The sequence below is a fragment of the Sinocyclocheilus rhinocerous genome, unplaced genomic scaffold (assembly GCF_001515625.1).
Source record: "Sinocyclocheilus rhinocerous isolate Xijiao unplaced genomic scaffold, SAMN03320098_v1.1 scaffold2463, whole genome shotgun sequence".
In the NCBI taxonomy this organism is placed as follows: Eukaryota; Metazoa; Chordata; class Actinopteri; order Cypriniformes; family Cyprinidae; genus Sinocyclocheilus; species Sinocyclocheilus rhinocerous.
In genome coordinates, this window is record NW_015650729.1 from 16397 (window position 1) to 37252 (window position 20856).

A 20856-nucleotide genomic window follows, 5' to 3' on the forward strand; every position below is an offset into this window, starting at 1 on the left:
CATTATTTTCCACATATTGTACATTATTGTTTCTCCTCTATGCCCCGCCTTTCTGAAACGCGTTGATTTTTCTCCATAAAATGTGCTGCACACATCTGAATACACAAATGGGCCCATGAAAAGCATAATTAGTTCATTAATTTTGAGAAATCAAGATGAATAAAATCATGGCATGAAACATGAAGCCTATAAACCTGTGAAAAGTAAGTGATTACTTTCTTCTCATAGGTGAATATCACTGTTGTACTCTGTGTGTGTGTCACGATTCACAGGAGCGAGGAACGAGGAGACGCAGGAGTATTACCATCACACAGTGTTTAAAGGGGTCATATGATGCGATTTCAATTTTTCCTTTCTCTTTGGAGTGTTACAAGCTCTTGGTGCATAAAGAAGATCTGTAAAGTAGCAAAGACTAAAGTCTCAAATCCAAAGAGATATTCTTCATAAAAGTTAAGAGGCAGAGCAGGGAGTTCGGGGAGCCATGGCGGAGCAGGTGACTCGGGAGTCCATGGCGGAGCAGGCAGTTCAGGAGGCCATGGCGGAGCAGACTCCGAGGCCGCGGCCCCAGCCCCAGCCCCAGCCCCTACGGCTGGAGCCCTACTACCCCCCCAAAAAAATACTTGAGGACGATTACGGGCTCCAAGGTCCTCTCTGGGCCAAAACCAGGGACTGGGGCCCTCCCTCGGCTTGGCTGGGGAGCTGGAGCCCTTCCTGGGCTTAACGGGGGTTCTGGAGCCCTCCATGGGCTTAACGGGGGATCTGGAGCCCTCCCTGGGCTTAACGAAAGATCTAGAGCCCTTCCTGGGCAGAACTGGGGATCAGGAGCCCGTCCTGGGTTAAACGAGGAATTAGGAGCCCTCACGGGGCTCGACGGGGGATCAGGAGCCCTCCCTGGGCTTAATGAAAAATCGAAAGCCCTTCCTAGGCAGAACTGGAGATCAGGAGCCCGTCTTGGGCTAAACGAGGAATCAGGAGCCCTCACGGGGCTCGACGGGGGATCAGGAGCCCTCCCTGGGCTTAACTCGGGGACTGGGACCCTCTCTGGGCTAAACTCGAGGCCTGGAGCCCTCACTGGGCTAAACTCGGTGACAGGAGCCCTCTGTGGGCTATTCTCGGGAACTGGAGCCCTCCGCGGGCTATACTCGGGAACTTTGAAGCGCTTACGAGGAGTTGGCACTGGAGCGTGCTCTGGAGGAGCAGGCACAGCAAGGCGCTTTCCTGGAGCTGGCACTGGAGCCAACCCAGGGGCTGCCAGGCTTGATTGAGGAACGGCCGACTGACTTGCCTCGAGAACGGCCGGCGGGCTGGAGGATGCCGCGGCCGGTGGGCTGGTTCTGGCTCGGGGCTGGATGCTCTCCAGACACCGGAGGATTCCTTCCCTCCAGCTTAGTCCTGTGGTGTCTGGGAGGTCCACGAGGCCATGGTAATTGGCCCCGTGCCAGAACAGCGAGTTGAGGGTGGAGTTATCCAAGGCCGTAGTCGTGGCGAGCCTACAGAACTCCCAGGAATACTCAACGAAGGAGATATCCATACGAGCTAGGGCGGTGAACCGAGCGGCCACTTCCATGCCGCGGGGAAAACAGGGAAACAAAACCTTTTCAAAAAAATGAAAAAATAAAAACGAGGAGAAGGGGCACCGCTTACTTTTAGTTTTAGGTCGGCTGTTCTGTCACGATTCACAGGAGTGAGGAACGAGGAGAAGCAGGAGTATTACCATCACACAGTCTTTAATCAGAAGCGTGGAATCACATGGAGTGCAGGGGGAGATGACATATACAACAGCCGACCTTAGACACAGGGAAACACGGGGCTTAAGAAGACAAGGAAACTAATGAGGGAATACCTGTAAACAATGAACATGATGACATTAGGAAACACACAGCTGGAACCAAATAAACATAACGAGGACAGGAACAGGAAGGACCAAATATGGGCATAAGAGGGAGGGAAACACAAGACACAGGAACACAAGACTGACAGTGTGTAAGACAGTTCAGAATGGCATATATTTTTTTGTATAGTAGCACAAAAAATAGCATTGAATATAGACAGAAAAGGAATACTTACAATCTTCTGACAGTAGGGATGTAACGATTAACTGCGAGCCGGTTGAAAATCGATTCAAATATGTGACGATTCAAATCGGTTGAGATGCTAAACAATGCAAGTGCTATATTAGTATATTATTATGGTGTTATATTTCAATTTCACAAAGAAATGTGCAGCATTTTGTCCAAGCAATAATAAAAGGACACATTTAATTTATAATTTGTAAATAATCTAATTTTGTAAAAAAAAAAATATATATAATCGTGAATCGAATCGAATCGTGAGTTGAGTGAATCGTTACATCCCTATCTGACAGCATGACAAAATAAGACTCTGTCAATAACCTATTACAGGCCTGCATGACATGGTTAATTTCATGTCCTATGAGGTCTTTGGCTATGTTCTCATTCATTCAACCATATCAGTTGTGTCTATAAAAGTGCAACTGCTGTATCAGATCCTTCGCATTTGATATCTGCTGTGGAGCTCAATCATTGGGATGATTCTCTTTCTTTACGCACTCCTCCTTTTCCATCAGCTTCATACAAAGGCAGAAAACACTCCTTGTCAAAAAATGGGAGACCCTAAATACCCACTGCTTTCCAAGGATGGAGATGTAACTATCGGAGGGATTTTTGCAATCCACAGAAAGGAAACATTACCTTCTTTTGAGTTTACACAAAAACCTCAACATCTGTTATGCTCAAGGTTTGTTACAATGATGATTTAAGAAAATTAAAGTTGACAAACATTTTAATACAAGCTGTTTTTAAATTATTATTATTATTATTATTATTTTATTAAGATATCTAGAAGCCACGTCTATATACTCTTTTTCAACAGCAAATTACCAAAAACATCTGTAATTTTATTGTTTCGAGTTTGAATCATATGTGAAAATAAAGAATTATTACCCTTTTTTTCTCCACCTTATATACTGTTTACTATCACTATAAACTATTTAGTTGAGCCTAATAATTTAATGTTTCATTTAACAGTGTGAATCTGAGAGATTTTCGTCTGGCGCAAATCATGATCTTCGCAATTGAGGAAATTAACAGAAGTGAAAGTTTGCTTCCAAATGTTACTATTGGATACAGAATCTATGATACTTGTGGATCAAGATTGTCTACAATGAGTGCAACAATTGGAGTGATGAATGGTCAGGACTTTGGACAAGGAGACAGATGCAATGGTCATCCTCCTTTACAAGCTATCATAGGAGAATCAGAATCTTCTGCCACAGTAATTCTGTCCAGAACTACAGGACCTTTTAAAATTCCAGTGGTAAGGAGCAGTAATACTAAATGTGTGACGATTACCATTTGACTTTATCATTGTTTCATGTGCTTTCTTTTTCAGATAAGTCCCTCAGCCACTTGTGAATGTCTCAGTAATAGGAAAGATTACCCCTCATTCTTCAGGACTATTGCTAATGATTACCACCAGAGCAGAGCACTTGCATACATAGTCAAGCACTTTGGATGGTCTTGGGTGGGAGCTGTGAACAGTGACAATGACTATGGAAACAATGGAATGGCGGCATTTCTTCAAATAGCCAAAGAAGAGGGGATTTGTGTGGAGTATTCTGTGAAATTCTACCGAACAGACACAGAAAAACTCAAAAAAGTGGTAGACATAATTAAAAAAGGCACGGCAAAAGTGATTGTTTCATTTGTTTCATTTGTTGAGATGGGCTTACTTATTGATCAGTTAAGTATTCAGAAAATTGCAGGCTTTCAAATGATTGGTGTGGAGTCATGGATAACTACAAAGAATTACATCACTCCAAATAGTTTTCATTCGTTGGGAGGGTCACTTGGATTTGCAGTGAGAAAAATCAATATCGAAGGGTTTGCAGATTATGTTATAAAAGAATTCTGGGATACAGCTTTTCCATGCTCACAGAGTGAGGGGAATTCTTCTCAATATGCATTAAATTGCAGCAGATATGAGGAACTACTTGCGCTAAAAAACTACAATGAAGATATACCTGAACAAAGATACGCAAGCAATGTCTACAAAGCAGTTCATGCTGTAGCTCATTCACTACACAGTCTGCTTAAGTGCAAAGAACAAGAAGGCTGTGAGAAAAGCCTGACAATACAACCACAGGAGGTAAAATATAAAAGACAGATAAAAGATAAAATAAAGGGAGCAAAAGTGGGAGCATTATTTTTGTTGCACATTTTAAATGTCTGATAATATCAAAACTGTCTTTTTTTGCTAGGTTGTTGAGGCTCTGAAAAATGTAAATTTCACTATAAAAATGGGAGATCATGTGTGGTTTGACAGCACTGGTGGTGCAGTAGCCCAATATGAAGTTGTGAACTGGCAGCAGGACTCTGATGGACTATTCCAATTTAAATCAGTGGGATACTATGATGCCTCACTTCCCCCTCTCCAGCGCTTAATGCTTAATGCTAAAAATATCATTTGGGCTGGAGGACAACTGAAGGTAAATGACAATAATCTGTTTCTGCTATAGGGCTATTTTAATCCTGGAACCCGGGAACACCATTTTAAAAAGTAAAGAGTAAATTCAAGTATTGACCTTAATGAAAGGCATGTAGAATACATAATTAGTTGTTTGAATATGTTTTGAATACTGCCATTTGGTTTGAAAGCATCTAGTGTGCCATTAGCTAAGAGTCACATCTTTACAATAATGTTAATTTACAATAATGTTAATTTTAGCTAAGGCATTAGTTATCTTGAAAATATAAAGTTTTAATAAAAGAATAAAGAATAAAATACTTTTTAACAGCATTTATTATTATGTTAATGTATAAATGTACTTTTGTTCATTAGGGGTTCAAGCGCAAAGTGCTGAAACCCTTTTGTAATTGTAAGGATGATTATTATTAGTATTATTATTGTTATTATTATTATTATTATTATTATTATTATTCTGCCATACAACTGCTCATGCAGACCAAACCGTAAGGCCTAGAGACCAAGCCAGATGGTAGATCTCAATTTGGGAAGACATTGTCAAGCTATGGCCCCAATTAGCCACTAGTGGGCGCTACAGCAATCAAAATCGCGGAATCGCTCAATAACTCCAGAACTTTTGTCGAGAACTCAAATTTGTGTAAGTATTTGTTCATAGTTAGTCTATCATATAGTATTATCTAATGCGGTAACACTTTATAATAACTTTCATTAATAAATCATTCACATTATATAATGCTTAACAGATCATTAGTTAATATAAATTCACATAGCTAGAAATGTGAGATAACACGCTTGTTAAAGCTTACTAATGCACTTATTAAACATTACCTAATGATTAACATATCATTATATAATGTAATTTGAAATGCTTTCAAATGTCATTAAACTTTCAATTCATATGATCATGTACTTTTAAAAATCTTTAAATTATTTTGACAGATAGTTTACAATGATTAAAAGCTTTATTAATAAATCATTATCAAACATTATATAATGTTTAACGGATCATTAGTTAATGTTTACAAATGTCATTAAACTTTTGATTCATATGATCATGCATTTAAAAAAAAAAAAAATCTACAATTGATTTTAACAGAAATTATACAATAATTACAAGCTAAATTGTTAATGTACTTTTCATATATGACCTAATGCTCTTTTTTACATTTACAAGTGTTGTGGGATAAATAAATACATAAATAAATAATCACAGTCTGTGAAGATCCTATATTTGGTATTTGTTGGTTGTATATATTTCTACTATTTTCACATCTTATTTATTTGTTCATGTTTTTGCAGTACCCAATCTAAAGTGGAAACTATTCATCATTTGTAAATGTTTATAAACATCTGATAATCATTAGTACCTTGATAAGTAGTCATCTCCATGGCAAAAGGTGTGCCACAGGTCCTGAATTCACCCTATTTAGACATCTTAACTAATAATTTATTGATTATTTGTTCATGTTTTTGCAGTACCCAATCTAAAGTTGAAACTATTCATTATTTGTAAATGTTTATAAATGTTTAATACACTTTTAGTATCTTTATGGGCATTGGACTTTTAGCTGCTGTAACAATGTTTGTTTAAAGAGTGGTTTAGTTCAGTTAAGCTAAATGCTCGCAAAAGATATCATGCACATTGTAATTTGGGTGCAAAACATGTTTTTATTGCCTCAACACTTACATTAGTATACTACTGTAAATCATTAAACAGGATATTCCTTTAATCATACATCAACAGGAGAAAACAAATCTATTTTTCAAGAAAATACTTTATCAAAACAATGTAATATAAACAGATTGAACCATGTTCCCTTATAGTAATCAAGTTGACCCCTGTTCACGTTTGACCCCTTAACCAACCCTTAAACCTACCCATACGAACAAACCTGTCCCTAACCTTACCAGTATCACACCTCAATAGCAGCAAAAAGTGTTGTGCATTAACCAAAGCTTTAAATCACTGTATAACATCTGTTCAAATCATTTGAAGATTTTCAAGAATTGCATAATCACATGAATTGAAAGTTGAATGACATTTGTAAGCATGGTTATTTACATGAAATAATGACCTGTTATTCATAATGTTTATTAAGTACATTAGTAAACATTAACAAGTACATTATCTCATATTTCTAGCTATGTGAATATACTGTATATTAACTAATGATCTGCTAAGCATTATATAATGTTTGTTAATGGATTATTAATGAAAGTTATTATAAAGTGTTACCTAATAGGGATAAATATTGTCCTTACTAGACTACATTTTGTGACGTCATGACACAAAATGAGGGAAAATACCAGTATGAAATTTTACACCGATTTAAGGTACATTATAAATGAAACATACTTTACAACAAAAGTTCCCATATCAATATCCAAATTAATAGAATAATGTTAAATAATGTATAGTCACTGGTATATGTCAAGCTTTTCCTGCAATATTGACACCACTCATGTTTACAGTACTTTTCATACACAGTCCTGTAGACCTAACAAGATGTGAGCATACAGTGACCATTGTAAGTCTGCAAGTGCACATGAAGTGTTTCTTTTGGGGCTGGGCCATTCATTTATCTACAAAATCCACAAATTCACTCTATTCTGACATTCGTGCACTTAACTCTGACACTCCACTGCACATTAGGGATGTAACGAAAATCGATACAAATATGTGACAATTCAAATCGGTTGAGATATTAAATGAATCACGTTACAGTTGGGGGTAGGACCTTATATGAATGTATCTCTGAGGGGAACTGACTGTCTTTAGACAAGTTTAGATGATATTTTCTTTTCATCTTGACTCTGTTTAATGCAGATTAAATCAACGCTGTGCTGCTTTGTTTACAGAGGTAACCAAAGAAAACGCTGTATCTCTGCTGTTCCATAAGCGCCACCTGCTGTCAGAGAGTGAATCAGCGTCTAATTCAGCCTGTCTGCTGTTTTTGTCTCATTCAGATGTTTTATGTAGCATAATTTTAAAGTTAAAGTCAGACAATTCTGTTTGTGCTTCAAATTTCAAAGTTATACAATCTAATTTAGATTCAAAACTGCTCATGCAGCATGTTTGCAGCATCTTTGTTTGGATCATGATTAAAATCCAGTGGTTGCCTCTAACTGTGCGTTCACACCGCCACCGGCGAGAGCGTCAAAATTCGATATGGATGCCCAGCCAACAATGCTGTATAAATATTTGTGGATGCTCTGACGCTCTGACGTAGATCGAATGTTTGGTCTTTTTAAACTTTAAACCAAACAAGCACGCCGATCTTGTGCAGACTGACCACAAGAAGGGTATAAGTTAACGTCATTAAATATTTTAAATCTGAAAGTAAGAAATTGATTGATGGAAAGAACTTAACAATTATAGTTACATATTTGTTAACAAAATAAACAAATTAAAAGCCATTTGTGAGGTGTGGCTTTTATGTTCATGGTTAAGTGCTACTCTAATTTCGGTGAATGTGATTTCACCAAGTACATGTTCCTAGAACAACATTCCAACCAACCAATCAGAATTGAGGGATAAGTTTTCTAGAAATGTCAGGTTTAGGCTTACAATCAGGGTTAGATGCTTCTACACCCTTGTTATTCACCTCGCATTTCAGAGTTTAGGAATAAATTATGGGTAGGGTTTAGGGGTAGGGATTGGATTAGGTCTATATTTTTGGACAGTAATGTCGATCCAGGATCAACAACAGATGTTGATCCAGGAACAAGTCTTACTTGGCAAAATCACGGCAACCTCTAATTTCAATATGCAGTTTGTAGGAGACGTTTACTAGCCTTGGTCTTAAATTAACATTAATTTGTGCAGAGCCTACATTACAAACTGTCCTGGTTGAAGTGTAGCCTAAATGCAGTTAGTCAAATCTGTGTTGTTTTGAGAAAATAAATTGCATTCCCGCTGAAAAACAAGTGTTCTAGCGCAAAAATGTTGCCTATAAATAGTGTTGTGTACCTTCTTATCAAATGCACAGACACCTTGGCCCACGCATATTTGAATTTTTTTTATTTATGTCCCTGTACGCAAACAGGGACACGTCGGAAATTATTGACAAACCCGCCACAGCAACGATCAACCTCTCCTCCATTTTGCTTGGGAACTAGTGTGCTCGGAACCAAAGTTTACAGGACTGCATTCTCTGGAATCTTCTCAAGCGGAGGACTTCTACATTCCGATTGGTTGCCACCGAACCGCGTCATAGCTCATTAGCATAAAGTTGACCTGACTTCAACCATGCAAGATGTGCTGCACCGCTGCTCGCCAGAGCTCGCCGCCGGCTCATATTGAAAATTAATGACTTCCGGCCACTTTGATGCTCTCACCGGCGGTGGTGTGAACACATGGTAACAGAATGGAAAGTGCTGTTTATTTATTTGATTTGGGGTTTGTTTTAAAATTTCAAAGAAATGTTCAGCATTTTGTCCAAGCAATAATAAAAGGACATCTTTTCATATATAATTTGTCTCAAATCTCATTTTGTTAAAAACAAAAATCGTGAGAAAATTGTATCGTGAAATCAGTATCGTGAATCGTATGACATTGTGAGTTGAGTGAATCGTTACATCCCTACTGCACGTGTCCTTTATTTTTTGTTGAATTTGGTTTGGTTGAAACATACTTTAAGCGAGTAAATTAATAATTAAATTTTCTTTTATTTCAAATTAATTTGAAATTTTAGTTAAAATACACAAATTCTAACTTACTGATTAGACTAACTTACTGAAACTGATTTGCATTACTGTGTGCGTAATTGCTTAGTAAAAAAATTTCCCATAGCACCACCTACCACCCAACCAGCAGTGATGCTGGTATTACCGGTTTGAATGTGGATACTGTACTAGCATGAAAATTATGATATTGTGGCAATATCAATATTATTAATCAGTATTATTGACACATCAGTCTTCATTCTTCATGGTGAATATCACAACGAGATGGTCCTGCTGCGGATGACCACCTCAGTGTGGAGCTTTACAGCTGTTTTACTGTTTTTGTTTATTTGTCCTGTCTTTAGTTATTTATCTACAATCAGTTTCACCAGGGACTGACTGCTGAACATTTGACAGTACACACCACCACCCAATCTACCAGTTTTTGATTTTTTGGACATGTTGATGGTTATTGTAGTTGGAGGGGTAGCCGACGTGCTAGTCAAGCTCTGACTTCCACCTACGGATTGCCACACAAAAACTGCAGGGAATCCTGAGGTAGTGGGACATGCTTTAACATCAGTGAAAATGTTACTGATGTAACAACATTGAAGAAGTTGTGCTGTCCCGATCTACAAGACCTCTTCATTAACCTTAACCCTTTCTACTCAGCACTGTAGATTTCCTTGATCATTCTGGATAGTGTTTACAATCCTCTGCAAGCGTGTGTGAGTGTAGCGCTGCAACAGCTGGCTGACCACATCACAGACATGGAGCAACAACACCCAGACTTTGATATAATCGTTCTTGGAGATTTTAATACTGCAAATCTCTCACATGAACTGCCAAAATACAGACAGCATGTTACATGTCCTACCAGAGACAGTAATACACTGGACCACTGTTACACCACAATAAAGGATGCATATCACTCTATCCAAAGTGCAGCTTTGGGGCTCTCTGATCACTGTCTGGTTCATCTTATACCAACCTACAGGCAGAAACAATCTAACACCTAACATAAAACAATGCCTAAACATGGTTCACAGCAAAACTCAGACAGCTTCGTCAGGCCAAAAGGAAAGGCCTGAAAGACACCAGTTTGGCCTTCTCTCCATTCATTCATCAACCCCCTCTCTCTCACTTGTGCATTTACAAACTTTGAAATAAATGCTCCACCAACATCCCCATCCCAAAAAAGGTCCCCACAGGACTGAATGACCGTGGTCATGAAGTTATTTGAAAGACTGGTTTTAACTCACCTAAAGGATATCACTGGACCCTTGCTGGACCCCCTTCAATTTGCATATTGGGCAAACAGGTCTGTCAACATGAGACTGCACTACATCCTGCAACATCTCAACAGACCAGGGATTTATGTGAGGATCTTGTTTGTGGACTTCATATCCAACACCTGTACAAGCAGCACTGGCGCCCCCCTGGGATGTGTGCTCTCCCCACTGCTCTTCTCCCTCTACACCAATGACTACAACTCTACAGACCCCTCTGTCCAACTCCTGAATATTGCCGCAACACTCATCTGCCTCATCCAGGACAGTGATAAGTCTGCTTACAGACAGAAGGTTAAAGAGTTGGTTGTCTGATGCAGTTACAATAACCAGGAATTTGAGTGGAAAAGCCTGAAAGACACCAGTTTGGCCTTCTCTCAATTCATTCATCAACACTTCCAGCAACCCCCTCACCCTGCCTTGTGCACTTACGATCTTTTAAGAAAATGCTCCACCAACATCCCCATCCCAAAAAAGGTACCCACAGGACTAAATTACTATAGAACTGTTACTTTAACATATGTGGTCATTAAGTTATTTGAAAGACTGGTTTTAACTTACCTAAAAGACATCACTGGACCCTTGCTGGACCCCCTTCAATTTGCGTATTGGGCAAACAGGTCTGTCAACATGCGACTGCACTACATCCTGCAACATCCCAACAGACCAGGGATTTATGTGAGGATCTTGTTTGTGGACTTCATATCCAACACCTGTACAAGCAGCACTGGCGCCTCCCTGGGATGTGTGCTCTCTCCACTGCTCTTCTCCCTCTACACCAATGACTATACCTCTACAGACCCCTCTGTCCAGGTCCTGAAGATTGCAGATACACTGATCTGCCTCATTCAGGACAGTGATAAGTCTGCTTACAGACAAAAGGTTAAAGAGTTTGTGCTGATCTGGTTATTGTGACTGCATCAGACAACCATGGCAACAGTGGGGTCATTCAGGTTCCTGAGCACTAAAATCTCAAATAACTTTTTTGCCAATTTTATTACAACTTTTGAGGATGCGAGCATGTCAGCATCACTTGATTCACTTTTACATTCGTTAAATTCTGAAGAACATTTAACAATATTTAGTAATATTTGTTCAAATGTTATGGACTCGATTGCTCCTCTGATATCTAGACCCATAAAACCAAACCCTCATCCATGGATTAATAATAGTAACATTCGCGCTCTTCGTCAGATCTGTAGGAGGGCTGAAAGAAAATGGAAAAAGGATAAGCTTCAGATTTCTTACGAACTCTTAAAAGATTCATTGGCTAATTATCAGAAAGCTGTAAGAGTAGCTAGGCATAAATATTTTTCGAATGTTATTGCCAAAAGCCAGCATAAACCTGCTGTTCTTTTTGCTACTATCAACGATGTTCTTAACCCCCCTAATCAGACCTTTACAGAGATATCCTCAGACCTATGTGAAAAATTCCTTGGTAACTTTGTTACTAAAATAGCTAACTTATCAAGGACTACTTCACCTTCGGCTTGCACTTTTATTGAACCTCATATTTGTCGAGCTACCTGGAGTGAGTTTGAGCCTATTACCCTTTCCTCACTCTACGAAACCATAGATCACTTAAAGCCTTCTGCTTCCCCGCATGAAACGATTCCTCCACATTTTTTTTTAACAGATTGTAAAGACGGCTCCTCTGATATCTAGACCCATAAAACCAAACCCTCATCCATGGATTAATAATAGTAACATTCGCGCTCTTCGTCAGATCTGTAGGAGGGCTGAAAGAAAATGGAAAAAGGATAAGCTTCAGATTTCTTACGGACTCTTAAAAGATTTATTGGCTAATTATCAGAAAGCTGTAAGAGTAGCTCGGCATAAATATTTTTCGAATGTTATTGCCAAAAGCCAGCATAAACCTGCTGTTCTTTTTGCTACTATCAACGATGTTCTTAACCCCCCTAATCAGACCTTTACAGAGATATCCTCAGACCTATGTGAAAAATTCCTTGGTAACTTTGTTACTAAAATAGCTAACTTATCAAGGACTACTTCACCTTCGGCTTGCACTTTTATTGAACCTCATATTTGTCGAGCTACCTGGAGTGAGTTTGAGCCTATTACCCTTTCCTCACTCTACGAAACCATAGATCACTTAAAGCCTTCTGCTTCCCCGCATGAAACGATTCCTCCACATTTTTTTTTAACAGATTGTAAAGACGCTTGGACCTAGTTTGCTGTCTCTTATAAATAAATGTCTTAGCACTGGAACTGTACCAGATCAGTTAAAACATACAACAGTCAGACCTCAACTAAAAAACAGGGAATTATATCCAGCTTTACTGTCTAATTTTAGACCTATTTCAAATTTGCCTTTTATGGCAAACATTTTAGAAAAAGTGGTCTCTATACAATTACATGACTTCATGAGTAGTAAGTCTATTCTCAATACATTTCAGGCAGGCTTTAGAATCCAGCACAGCACCGAAACAGCTCTTCTTAAAGTATTAAATGACATCTATCTATCAGTCGACTGGCGATTCTGTGGTTCTCATACTTCTCGTTCTATCAGCAGCGTTTGATACTATTAATCACTCTATTCTTATTTCTCGTTTAGAACACTGTATCGGTCTGCAGGGAAACGTTCTAAAATGGTTTATATCTTATTTGACTAACCATTCTTTTTCAGTTAACATTGATAATTTCGCTTCTTCCACGGCGCATATTGCTTGCGGAGTTCCGCAGGGATCCATTTTAGCTCCAACTTTATTATCTTTATATATGATACCTTTATGCGATATTCTTGCGAAACATGGGCTAGCGTTTCATTGCTACGCTGAGGACACACAAATATACATACCAATTAAAAAAGGAAATGCAAAGGCTTTAGAAACCCTGACATCCTGTCTTAAAGATCTCACGAAGTGGATGTCCTCAAATTTTCTCCATCTTAATGAATCTAAGACAGAAATCATTCTATTTGGGTCAGTATCTGCTATGGCAGTCCTTAAAATGGAACTAAAAAAGTTTGAACCAAACATGAGATCGTGTGTCAAAAAAAAGGGCATCCAAATTGACAATGAGCTTAAAATGGATAAACAAATTAGTTCTGTGGTTCGGTCTTGCTTCTTTTATCTACGTCAAATCGCAAAAGTTAAACCATTTTTAAATTTTTCAGATACTCAGAAAATCATTCATGTGCTGATATTTTCCCGCCTAGACTATTGCAACTCGCTTTACTGCGGTAATATTAAGTAATCTCTAGATCGGCTGCAACTAGTCCAGAATGCTGCTGCTAGACTCCTGACCCGGACACGAAAATATGAACATATCACTCCCATCCTTGTTTCGTTGAATTGGCTACCTGTAAAATACAAAATTGAGTTCAAAATCCTGGTCATGGTATTTAAGTCTATTAATAACTGCACTCCACCTTATCTTGCAGATCTCCTCATAAGACATGTTCCCTCTGGATCACTTAGATCCAGTGACCTAACTAGAACTAGAACTAGATCTAGGCTCAAGGGTGATCGTGCGTTTGCGGTGAGCGGTCCAAATCTGTGGAATAAGCTGCCACTAACTATCAGAACGGCACTGACTCTGGCTATTTTTAGATCCAAATTAAAAATGAATTTATTCTCTATGGCATTTTAAAATGGGTGTTGCTTTAGGACTGTATTATTATTATTATTATTATTATTATAGTGCTATATAAAGAAAGAAAGAACTTAAAATGGAACACTCATATAGGCTTAGTTGTGAAAAAGGGCCAGCAGTGGTTGTATTTCCTTCACTGGCTTAGGAAGCTCAACCTGTCACAGATGATGAAAATCACCCCTTCTGACACTCCAAGATCTGTACTCAGCCACAGTGAGGAAAAGGGCTGGTAAAATCACTCTGGACCCCTAGTGTGTTATGTGTACGCCAGGTTAAAGAGATGGGCCTTTAATCTAGATTTAAATTGACAGAGTGCGCCTGCCTTCCGAACAATGCTAGGTAGATTGTTCCAGAGTTTGGGCACTAAATAGGAAAAAAGATCTGCCACCTGCAGTTGATTTTGATATTCTAGGTATTATCAAAAATGGCCAGAGTTTTGAGATCACAGCGGATGTGAAGGACTATATTGTGATATGAGCTCGCTCAAGTACTGAGGAGCTAAACTATTCAGGGCTTTATAAGTAATTAGCAAGATTTAATTAAAATAAGATGTATACTATGTTCAACAAAGAGCCAGTACCGAGTTGACAGAACCGGGCTAATATGGTCATATTTCCTGGTTCTAGTAAGAACTCTGGCTGCTGCATTTTGGACCAGCTGGAGTTTGTTTATTAAGTGCGCAGAGCAACCACCCAATAAAGCATTGCAATAATCTAACCTTGAGGTCATGAAAGAATGAATTAACATTTCTGCATTTGACATTGAGAGCATAGGTCATAATTTAGATATGTTTTTAAGATGGAAAATGCGGTTTTACAAATGCTACAAACATAATTTTCAAAGGAAAGACTGCTATCAGATAGTACTCCTGGGTTCCTAACTGATGACAAAGAATTGACAGAGCAGCCATCGGGCCATATTTTAACAGTCTAAGTGCATGGTCTAAAGCGCACAACGCAAATGCACTTAGGGCGTGTTCGGATCCACTTTTGCTAGTTTAACAACCGGAAAAACGGTCGGCGTGCCAGGTGCATGGTCCAAAAGGGTTGTCCCTATTCTCTCAATGAGTAATGGGTGTGTTTTTGGCGTAACGTGCAATAAACCAATCAGAGTCTCATCTCATCATCCCTTTAAAAGCCAGTTGCACTTGCGCCATGGCAGATTCGCTATTTACATGGCAGAATTTGCAAGAGCAAAGACTGAACGCTTCTCCAGAGACGAAACAGATCTGCTTGTGCCTGACTTTAAAGCATGTGAGCAGAAAATCTACAGGGCACAATAATAATCTTTTAAATTGTAATCCTTTAATTTTTAACATTTGGCATGTTTGTGTGCTGCTGCGTGTCCCTGTGTGTGTGATAAGCAGAGTTTATGCATGTTGTGCACCAACATATAGGCGTTACTAACACGCTCTTTAATGAACAAAAAAATATTGCGCCATTGACTTTAGACCAGGTTTCAGTTGGTCAATGGTGCAGTCTATTTCAGTTGCCTCAAAATAGCAATGCGCCAACAATGTGCCTGAACACACCTCTTTTAGAGACCAGCACGCCCATGGCCGCACAAATGGGCGCAAATGCATTTGCTATTTAAACAACGTGGAGCAGGAAGTGAAAATGATAACCGAGTCGGGCTGAAACTCGCAAAAAACACTTGCGTCACACCTGGCGTCACTTTGTGCCGAGTGTATGATAGGGCCCATCAAGTGTTAGACAGTGTTCTAGGTTATTACATGTGGAGATTTTTGGTCCAATCATTAACACCTCTGTTTTTTTTTTTTTTTTTTAGAATTTAGCAACAGGAAATTACTAGTCACCCAGTTTTTTATATCAACTATGCATTCCGTTAGTTTTGTGAATTGGTATGTATCATCGGGCCGTGATGAAATATAGAGCGGAGTATCATCAGCATAACAGTTAAAACTAACACCATGTTTCCGGATGATCTCTCCCAAGGGTAATATGTAAAGCATAAAAAGCAGCGGTCCTAGTACTGAACCTTGTGGTACTCAATACTGTACTTGTGATCAATATGATACCTCTTTATTCGTTACTGAAAAGTGTTATAACATAATCAAACATAATTCAAATAATTAATTTACTTTTCCAACAAAGGCAGGGTTTCTGCGGGGCATTGAAAATCATTAAAATTCATTAAATGACCTTTAATAACAGTCATTCAGGACTTCCGTTTAAAAACTCGGGAAGTCTTAATTAATTTCAAACATTTTTTTGTATAATTAATTAATTTAAATTAATGTTTCTAATAGACACATTTATAACAGAACCTCAAGTAAACTACATGTTATTTTGTTTAGTCATATACAGGTGGGAGCTTTTTCAATTTATTACTCAGAACGACTTATTAGCCTACAACACCTTTAAAGACTTATTCAGGGAAGTACAGCAGGATGCAGGAAATGGTTGAGTATTGACGCTCAAAGCTCAAGACGTTCGGATAGACATTCGGTTAGACGTTCGATCGGTCATTCGAACGTTTGATTTTAGCATGGAATACGCTTCATATATTTCTCTGTAATATTGCATTGCCATTTTGCATATTGCATTTTAAATTGAATTTCGCTACCTATATGCTTCCATAAATAAGAGGCTTAATAACAGCTCATTTGAAGGATTTTGGGACATATCCTAAAGACACTGACAAATTAATATTATTCAGCAGAGGATCTATGACTTCTGGAAGCACCACTTTTAGTAGCTCAGATAGAATAGATGGAATAATTGTGTAAACTTGTCTAATTTTTTGGTCAAGTTTACACAATTATTCCTCTCCTATATCAGAGAATAAGTGGAATTGTTCCTCAGGTAATCTATAATGCACTGTCTGATGCGATAATGTAGCTGATGGCTGCATGATTAGAATTTTATCTCTAATAGTACTGATCTTGGAAGAAAAAGAAGTTCATAAAGTCATTACTGCTGTGCTGTTGGGAAATGTCTGCACCTGTTGATGCTTTACTTTTCGTTAATTTAGCCACTGTATTGAATAAATGCTGGGGGTTGTGTTTGTTTTCCTCTAAAAGAGATTAAAAGTAAGCAGATCTAGCAGTTTTTAAAGCTTTTCCATAAGTAGAAATACTTTCCCTCCATGCAATATGAAATACCTCTAGTTTTGTTTTCTTCCAGCTGCATTCCATTTTCCGGGCTGCTCTCTTTAAAATGCGAGTGTGCTTATTATACCACGATGTCGGACTGTTTTCCTTAATCTTCTTTAAGCATAAAGGAGCACCCGTATCTAAAGTGCTAGAATAGAGAGAGCCCATAGTTTCTGTTACAACATCAAGTTTTTCTGAGCTATTAGATTTGCAGAGGAATTGAGACAAGTCAGGAAGTTTATTTACAAACCAGTCATAATTAATAAATGTAACGCCATTCATGAAAAGGGCTAATGTAATGTGTTTTCTTTTTCCCAGTTGGGTTTCAAAAAGGTTTGAAGATAGGACACCAGTGGGGTTATCCTAAGTTAAAACCGTTTTTAGGATGTTTTGTCAGGTTAGGATACTTATGTAATACCCTTAATCTGTAGTTAAGATAAAATAATGCACTTAGAAAATTTTGTTTTGTAAAAGCTTTTGTCCTAAATTAAGTCCTAACTGAAATTGCCATGGTTACATAACAGATAAGAAAGTATTTTAAATTTAAGATCTTTCTGTAATATGCATTTTTACATGCAGAAGCCAAGCTCTGTGTGCAGTGAGAGTTGCCCTCCAGGCACTAGGAAGGCTGCACAAAAAGGAAGGCCTGTCTGCTGTTATGACTGTATCCCATGTGCAGAGGGAGAAATCAGCAATGAGACGGGTAATCTTCATTTCATCTTAAAGTTTTGAAAACTTGTTAGTTGCTATTTTGCTCTTCATTAAATAAATTATTTTCCTTTTGTCTCTAACTAGTGATTACATCTTCATTTACAGATGCAATTAACTGCAAGCAGTGCCCCAGGGAATACTGGTCTAATGCTGAAAAAAATAATTGTGTGTCAAAGAATTTAGAGTTTCTGTCATTCACAGAAGTTATGGGTATAGTGCTTGTCTTTTTCTCACTGTTTGGAATAGGAATAACTGTGCTGGTGGCCATCCTATTTTACAGCAAGAAGGACACCCCCATCATAAAAGCAAACAACTCAGAGCTGAGCTTCCTGCTGCTCTTCTCATTGACTCTGTGTTTCCTCTGTTCACTTACTTTTATTGGACGGCCTACTGAGTGGTCATGTATGTTGCGTCACACAGCATTTGGGATAACTTTTGTCCTCTGTATCTCCTGTGTTCTAGGGAAAACAATAGTAGTGTTAATGGCCTTCAAGGCTACACTTCCAGGAAGTAATGTCATGAAATGGTTTGGGCCTAAACAACAACGACTCAGTGTTCTTATCTTTACACTTATACAGGTTCTTATCTGTGTGCTTTGGTTAACGATATCTCCTCCATTTCCCTACAAAAATATGAAATATTATAAGGAAAAGATAATTCTTGAGTGTAATCTGGGTTCTACTATGGGTTTCTGGGCTGTGCTGGGTTATATTGGCCTACTTGCTGCCTTGTGCTTTATTCTTTCTTTTCTGGCTCGAAAGCTGCCTGATAACTTTAATGAAGCCAAATTCATTACATTCAGTATGCTGATATTCTGTGCTGTATGGATAACATTTATTCCAGCTTATGTCAGTTCCCCTGGAAAATTTACTGTAGCTGTGGAGATATTTGCCATTTTAGCTTCAAGCTTTGGTTTACTATTCTGCATATTTGCACCTAAATGTTATATCATACTGCTTAAACCTGAACAAAATACAAAGCAACATATTATGGGGAAAACAACATCTATTTCCTACTGAAAATGACGTGTATATCACCTATTTTTTCTTAATTATTTGTTCAAAGACAAATGGAAGTGGGGTTACTCATTTATTAAATTCACAGTTTCACAGGTTTTAGGCTATTGTGCTTTGTGAGTTTGAAAAACAATTTTCTTGATTTAGCTGGCTAATTGTACAAGCTTATTGTACTTTCTGTGTATATATCGAAAATCATACAGCTGTCTTTTTTAGACAGATGTTTCTTTTTTATCTCTTTTTTGTCTCTTGAGCAAACACCTCAGACAGAGTTTTTTTTATGTTTGTCTCTTGAGCAAACACCTCAGACAGAGTGAAAGCTAAAAGAAAGTATAAAGTCCCAATAATTCACATTACATTTTCCATGTCACACCATATCAAACAGCATCATAACACGCTATAAAATAGATACAAAGTATGTTACTGTGTGTACCTCTTGGAACACATGAAAACTAAAGAATAATTTTGGGGATGAACGTTCCCTTACCGCATCCATGTTTGTGAACCTTCTTTGCAGTAGCTGATGAGTCACACTGCGATTTTTTTATTTATTTTTTATTATTGTTTTAGACTATTTTGGAATATAGGAGCATTGTGGTTTTGTATTTTGGTATCCACGTCTCTGGCCATCCTTTTTAAAACAAACAAACCTTTTTACCCTTTGTGGGTGATTTAATTCATATAAGCAAGTAAATTGTAAATATACTTAATTTATTTACTTTATAACTGTTGTATTGTCTCGTCTTATTAAACACTCCTAACCTCACACAGTTAAATCTGACCCCATTTTAATCTGTTAGCATTTCACTGTACTGCCCGCGGTACACTGCATGTTTTTGAGGGTTAACTTTGTGACATACAACAACATAAAATATCCCATATCTTTGGAAAGCTGAGATTTTTGTGATTCAAATTAAGCAAACCATTTTAAGATACAATCAACACAGGTACGATCAGTGTCTTTGTCAGACAGTCAATAAGGCTTCATGCTGTGATCCCATTGTGTTTTCCAGCTAATAGCTCCCAGCTATAGTCATCTGCAGGCATCTGTTACAAAAAAAAAATAAAAAATGTAGGTGGAATGTTTTTGTTTTTTTTCTTTTTCAGTGTGTTGAAAGTTCTATTACTCAATACCAGTAAGACTTACAGTGACACTCTGAGGTTTGTTCCTAAACAGAACAAACGTCAGATTGCCACCTTTCAAAAGAGTCCAAAACCATGCATATATTCCAAATGGTTCAAGAGCAGCATGCAGTTTACTTTGGGTATGCCTTTTTTAGGTGTTTACATTTACATTTACATTTAGCAGACGCTTTTATCCAAAGCCCCTTACAAATGAGGACAATGGAAGCAATCAAAATCAACAAAAGAGCAATGATATGCAAGTGCTATAACAAGTCTCAGTTATCTTTTTTTTTTTTTAATAAAGAATAGAATTAGAATGGAGGGTGCTAGGGTTAGAGGGTCAAATAAAGATGGAAGCGATTTGTTTTTAGCCGATTCTTGTAGATGGCTAAGGACTCAGCTGCTCGGACTGAGTTGGGCAGGTCATTCCACCAGGAGGGAACATTTAATTTAAAAGTCAGAGACAGTGATTATGTGCCTCTTTGGGATGGCACAATAAAGCACCGTTCACTTGCAGAACGCAAGCTTCTAGAGGGCACATAAGTCTGAAGTAATGAATTTAGGTAAAGGGGTGCAGAGCCAGTGGTGGTTTTGTAGGCAAACATTAATGCCTTGAATTTCATGCTAGCAGCTATTGATAGCCAGTGCAAACTGATAAATGTGATGTGCATTCTTTTCGGCTCGTTAAAAATTAATCTTGCTGCCGCATTCTGGATTGATTGTAAAGGTTTGATAGAACTGGCTGGAAGTCCTGCCAATAGAGCATTGCAATAGTCCAGCCTGGACAGAACAAGACAACAGGTCAGAAAGGTAC

At 38.2% G+C, this 20856-nt stretch overlaps 1 protein-coding gene across 1 annotated transcript; it reads left to right on the forward strand.

Annotated features, from left to right (window-relative positions):
- Nucleotides 1–2548: 2548 nt before the first annotated feature.
- On the forward strand, nt 2549–18920 carry LOC107712554 (extracellular calcium-sensing receptor-like). Its single transcript, XM_016517864.1, has 6 exons — nt 2549–2757; nt 3048–3336; nt 3412–4167; nt 4280–4507; nt 17770–17893; nt 18007–18920. Exons 1-6 carry the CDS (start codon nt 2549–2551, stop codon nt 18918–18920), a joined length of 2520 nt encoding a protein of 839 aa, XP_016373350.1.
- Nucleotides 18921–20856: the final 1936 nt, after the last annotated feature.

Excerpts from the sequence above, each read along its gene's own strand:
- LOC107712554 (XM_016517864.1), top strand. The coding sequence starts at position 2,549 with ATGATTCTCTTTCTTTACGCACTCCTCCTTTTCCATCAGCTTCATACA. Across the intron at positions 3,337-3,411 it reads GACCTTTTAAAATTCCAGTG|ATAAGTCCCTCAGCCACTTG; the intron begins GTAAGGAGCAGT and ends TTTCTTTTTCAG. Across the intron at positions 4,168-4,279 it reads TGACAATACAACCACAGGAG|GTTGTTGAGGCTCTGAAAAA; the intron begins GTAAAATATAAA and ends TTTTTTTGCTAG.